General features: G+C 36.1%; 1 protein-coding gene across 1 annotated transcript; it reads left to right on the plus strand.

Moving 5' to 3' along the window:
* Positions 1-1633: 1633 nt before the first annotated feature.
* On the plus strand, positions 1634-5503 carry LOC146458601 (uncharacterized). Its single transcript, XM_085090497.1, has one exon. The coding sequence runs from the start codon at positions 1634-1636 to the stop codon at positions 5501-5503; it is 3870 nt and encodes a 1289-aa protein (XP_084946623.1).
* The last annotated feature ends 479 nt before the right edge of the window (positions 5504-5982 follow it).

Raw genomic sequence — 5982 nt, forward strand, 5'->3', positions numbered from 1 at the left:
TCTCAAAAATCAGGTCAGATGGGATCCAAAAACAGGGGAAATACTAGAGATATATGACAGACCAACGGGTAAGACCGATGCCATAGCGATGCAACATGACGTCGATTATTCAGTTTGCGAAGATGATAAAAAATGCAAGAACAAAGCCGACAGGAAAATGGTCAAAGCGTTGGATTCTGTTCCTTATAATGAGAGACAATGGGGTCATTGGATGGCACGAAATATGATTAACACAAAGCAAAAACTTGGTCTTGGCGTTCCAAAAAAAAACGTCAAAAGCCGTCGGGTAAAGACATTGGGTGGCAAGAAAAATTAGCAGATAAACTGCATAGACCCATAAAAAGAAAATTCACCCGACGGCGCGTCATTGTGAATCACATCGATGAGATATGGGCTGCTGACCTTGTTGAGATGCAGCAGTTTAGCAGATGGAATAAAGGTTACAAATATCTTCTCATGGTAATCGATGTCTTCAGCAAATACGGTTGGATTGTACCATTGAAGGATAAAAAAGGTGAGACCGTAACCAAAGCATTTCAAAACATCTTCAAAGAGGGCAGAAAACCGGAGTTTGTGTGGACTGACAAAGGTTTAGAGTTTTACAACAGACATCTGAAAGACTTGCTAAGAAAACATGAGATTGAACTGTATTCAACAGAGATTGAAGAGAAATCGTCAGTGGTGGAGCGTTGGAACCGAACCATGAAAAATAGAATGTGGAAGGAATTCACTGCTCAAGGTAATACAATGTATCTGGACATACTACCCAAAATATTGAAGCTGTACAACAACACCAAACATAGTTCGATAAAAATGACGCCGGTAGAAGCGTCGAGGAAAGAGAATGAAGGAACCGTTTACTTCAACCTTTTCGGTGATATGAAGCCAACCTCAACAAAGCCAAAATACAGAGTCGGTGATAAGGTCAGAATTTCCAAGTACAAACGTCCTGTCTTCGACAAAAGATACACACCCAATTGGACAGAAGAAGTTTTTACAGTCGATAAGATACAATACACCAATCCGATCACTTACAGACTCAAAGACCTCAGTGGTGAGGAGATATCCGGTTCTTTTTATGAACAAGAGATGCAGAAGGCTGTTCAAGACGTTTACCGTATTGAGAAAGTGATTCGACGAGACGCTCGAAAAGGTAAAGCGTTGGTGAAGTGGAGCGGTTACCCAGAAAAATTCAATTCCTGGGTGGATATAAACGATCTGATGTAAAAAAAAAAATTTAAAAAAAATCTTATATATAAGAAAATGACTTCACATATTACTCTTCAAGAGCTTCGAAAATGGCTGTTGGAAAAAAAATCAAATACTACATGAAGCTCTCCAAAACAGAGCTAGTAAAAGCGTTGAATCTTGATGAAAGACTGGTATGCAAGCCATCAAATGTGAAGGAGGTAATGATTACCAATGTTGAAACGCAAGTTGTCACAAGATGCAAAAGTATCTATCAGTGTTCAAAACTGTTAAAAAAAAAATAACGGTTCAATTCAATATTACATAAAATGTGGAAATGAGTTCGTGGACAAGGATGGAAATAGGGTTAGATTGTCTCTTAAATTTCACGTTTCATAAAAGAAATTTAAAAAAAAATTTTTTCTTATGTATAAGAAAAAAGAAAATGGATTCACAAACAGTTCCTCAGTTGAAAGCCCTTGCAAAAAATCTCGGTTTGCGAGGTTTTTCACGATTGAGAAAAGCAGAGCTTATTAATTTGATAAAAGGAGCAACTCCTCAAACAGTCGACGGTGACTTAATTGACTTCGATAAAGTCGTTCCACCCCCTAAAAGAAAGAATGTGAAAAAACAACCCCACAGTTTATTCAGAGTACCTGAGATTAATGTACCCATCCTCAAACCAACAGTTGTCACGACAACACTCAATGAGTTGTCGAATGTGATTCAAAAAACGACTGAAAACGTCATTGATTGGGGAGAGTGGCTGAAAAATACGGATAAAGCGATTGAAAAGCACAACTCAAAAGCGTTCGATGCTGTAAAGAAAAAAATAATGAGCATGTTTAGCAAACCCCAACACAATAAACCAACTTTTACACAGAGAGCACAGGCTCTGAAGGGGTATACGATTTCGTATGAAGTTGGTCTTACAAACAGACAAGACCCATTAATTCAACTACAGAGCACCCGTCTAGTGATTGAAAACAATCTGAAAAAGGTTTTGCATGAGATGAAAGGTTTCAAATTTAATGAAGTGTTGAAGATTACATTCGAAAAACAGAAAGGAGATGAGTTGATTGAAAAGACAGCTTATTTTAATGGAAAGGTGCAAACAATCATAAACGACACAGAGATTGCAGAATCGTTGCAGGTAACACAGAATCAGATCATCAACAAGATTCAACAATGGATTTCAGAAGGCTCTGCTTGGCTAATTCAATCGGTTGATGGTCATTTCATCAATGTTGTAAAGTACAGACCACTCAAAGGTTCTTCATATATTCCATTACCCAAAGAGCTGCAGAACTTAGCCAAAGGCATCATAAACATCAAAAATAATGACGATGAATGTTTTCGTTGGTGTCACATTCGTTATCTGTTGCCACAGAATAAAAATCCACAGAGAATAAAAGAGTGTGATAGAAAATACGTAAAGGATTTAGATTACTCAGGAATTGAGTTTCCCATTTCTGTAAAACAATACAACAGAATAGAGAAACAGAACAGTATTAATGTCAATGTCTTCGGTTATGAGCAAGGGCAGCCGTATCCGATCTACATTTCAAAAGAGAAGTTTGAGTCTTGTTTAAATCTTCTGTTAATAACCAAAGAAGAGGTGAAGCATTATTGTTTGATAAAGGATTTCAATAAATTTATGTATAATCAAACGAAGTATAATGGAAGAAAACATTTCTGCATGTACTGTCTCCAATGTTTTAGCTCAGAAGAGATTCTGACAAAACACAAAATCAATTGCATTGAAATTAATGGGATGCAATCCATTAAAATGCCAGAACCTGAATCAAAAATTACATTTGAATATTATCGTAAACAGTTACCAGCACCGTTTGTGATTTATGCTGATTTTGAAGCTATTACTGAAAAGATTCCAAAATCAGATGAAAAATCCAACACCGAACAGTATCAAAAACATACTGCTTGTGGATACGGTTACAAAGTTGTATGTTTTTATGATGATAAATTTTCAAAACCAATCAAAATTTATAGAGGAGAGAAAGCTGTTCACAAGTTCATGGAGGACATGTTGGATGAAGTCAAATACTGTCAAAGGATTGCAAAGACTCACTTCTCAAAACCTCTCAAAATGATGAAAGAGGACGAGGAAAGTTTCCAAAGAGATGAGGAATGCCACATCTGCAAGAGACCTTATATCACAACTGACATTAGAGTAAGAGATCACTGTCATGTTACTGGTAAATACAGAGGCTCAGCACACAGAGATTGTAATCTAAATTTCAAATTGACTGATAAGATGCCTGTGGTGTTTCACAATCTCAAGGGGTATGACAGTCACTTTATCATGCAAGAGATTGGTGATATTGTGAAAAAGAATGTGTATTTTGATAAAAAAGGAAAGAAACATGAGATGAACATAAATATCATTCCCAATAACATTGAGAAATACATGGCCTTCATGTTGGGTCAACACCTTGTGTTCATCGACAGCTTTCAATTCATGAGTTCATCGTTGAGTAATTTGGTGAAAAATCTTCCTACTGAAGCGTTCAGATATACAGGACAGGTATTCCAAAATGAGCAATTAAGCTTAATGACAAAGAAAGGTGTCTATCCTTATGATTATATGAATAGTTTTGAAAAGTTTGAGGAGAGCAGGTTACCAAAGAAAGAAGATTTCTTCAGTATTATGAATAATGAGCATATAACAGATGAAGATTATCAACATGCATGGAATGTTTGGAATGAATTCGGTCTATCATCAATGGGAGAGTATCATGATCTGTATCTCAAATCGGATATTTTGTTGTTGACTGATGTTTTTGAAAATTTCCACAAAACATGTCAACAATACTATGAATTGGATCCTGCTCATTATTTCACATCACCTGGTCTGAGTTGGGATGCAATGTTGAAAATGACAGGAATTAAACTGGAGCTGATGAGTGATGTTGATATGTTTCAATTTATTGAAAAAGGTATGCGTGGTGGAATCAGTTACATCGCCAATCGATATGGAAAGGCAAACAACAGGTACATGAATAGCTACAATCCGGAGGAGACATCAAAACACATCATGTATCTGGATGCAAATAACCTGTATGGTTGGGCGATGAGTCAATATCTTCCAACAGGTGAGTTTCGATGGTTAACTGAAAAAGAGGTGGATCTATCCAAGTATCATGATGAGTCTAAAGAAGGATTGATATTGGAGGTTGATTTAGAATATCCGGAGGAGATTCATGATCTTCACAACGACTATCCGGTAGCAGCAGAACATATCGGAATTACCAAAGATATGCTGTCGGATTATTGTCGGGAGATTGCAGAAAAATTCACAATAAAAACTGGTGTGGTTCGCAAGCTGATACCAACTTTGTTGCATAAAGAGAGATATGTTCTACATTATCGAAACTTGCAGTTGTATCTCTCTTTGGGGTTGAAACTGACAAAGATTCATAGAGCTCTTACATTCAATCAGAGTCCATGGTTGAAAAAGTATATCAATTTCAACACACAGAAGCGAACAGAGGCAAAGAACTCTTTTGAAAAAGACTTTTTCAAGTTGACGAACAATTCGGTGTTTGGAAAGACGATGGAGAACCTGAGAAAGCGAGAGGATATCAAACTTGTGGTTGATGAAGAAAAGCTATTGAAGTGGACCAGTAAACCGAGTTTCATAAGCAGCAAAATATTTGATGAGAGTTTGGTTGCTGTTCATAAAATCAAAACAACTTTGATTTTGAATAGACCAGCCTATGTTGGGATGTGTATTTTGGATTTGTCTAAAACGTTGATGTATGACTTTCATTACAATTACATCAAAAGCAGATATTTCAATAAAGCAAAGTTGTTGTTTACAGATACTGACAGTCTAACATATGAGATTGAAGCAGATGATGTCTATTGTGATTTTTGGAAAGATAAACATCGATTCGATAACAGTGATTACCCAAAGAGCAGCTCCTTCTTCGAAAACAAAAACAAGAAAGTAATTGGCAAATTCAAGGATGAGGCGGCAGGTATTCCAATTACAGAATTTGTTGGATTGAGGTCAAAAATGTACTCTTACATGAAAGACAATGAACAGGGAAGTCAAACAGCAAAAGGAATAAAAAAGAATGTGATAAAGCAACTATTGCGACATGACAATTACAAAGATGTACTTTTCAACAAAAAACAGATGCGTCACACGATGAGAACAATCAAAAGCGAAAAACATCAACTTGGAAGCTATGTGCTGGATAAAACATCGCTCAGCTGCTTTGATGACAAAAGATATATTCATGAAAACGGTGTGACAAGTTATGCTTATGGCCACAAGAATATTCGTTAGAAAGGCTTTGTATTTTTTATTAAAAGTTAACCTCGATACAGAAATAGCGGTCATATAAATGGGGGTACCAGCGTGAACATCGATTTTATCGACATTCTTCATCCAAAAAATTGATGGGAAAATTTGATGAGAAATATCAATAAAATTAACGAGTGTGCTGGTACTCCTATTTATATAACTACTTAGGATTACTTTTTTATTATCGCTGTGAAAGTTTCAAGGGAAATTAATAAATGGTTGTTCAAAAGGAAAAGCATTAAAAACATGAACCTCCACCGGTTTGTATTTCTTGTAATTTTGGCATATCTTGACAACCAGGAGAATCGTTGTTCGCACACTTCAGAGTTGACATTATGTTGATGAAATAGAAACATTAATCAAGGAGATGATAGTGTACGTTATTGTTGTTGAAATATATTAATATTGAAATAAATGACATGTAGCGAAAAGGGAGAGGGATTGTCAAATATAACATAGAG

The sequence above is a fragment of the Pavona decussata genome, unplaced genomic scaffold (genome assembly GCF_977016875.1).
Source record: "Pavona decussata unplaced genomic scaffold, jaPavDecu1.1 SCAFFOLD_232, whole genome shotgun sequence".
Taxonomy (NCBI): Eukaryota; Metazoa; Cnidaria; class Anthozoa; order Scleractinia; family Agariciidae; genus Pavona; species Pavona decussata.

What these genes read in the sequence shown, in the direction of transcription:
- LOC146458601 (XM_085090497.1), top strand. Translation starts at nt 1,634, where the DNA reads ATGGATTCACAAACAGTTCCTCAGTTGAAAGCCCTTGCAAAAAATCTC.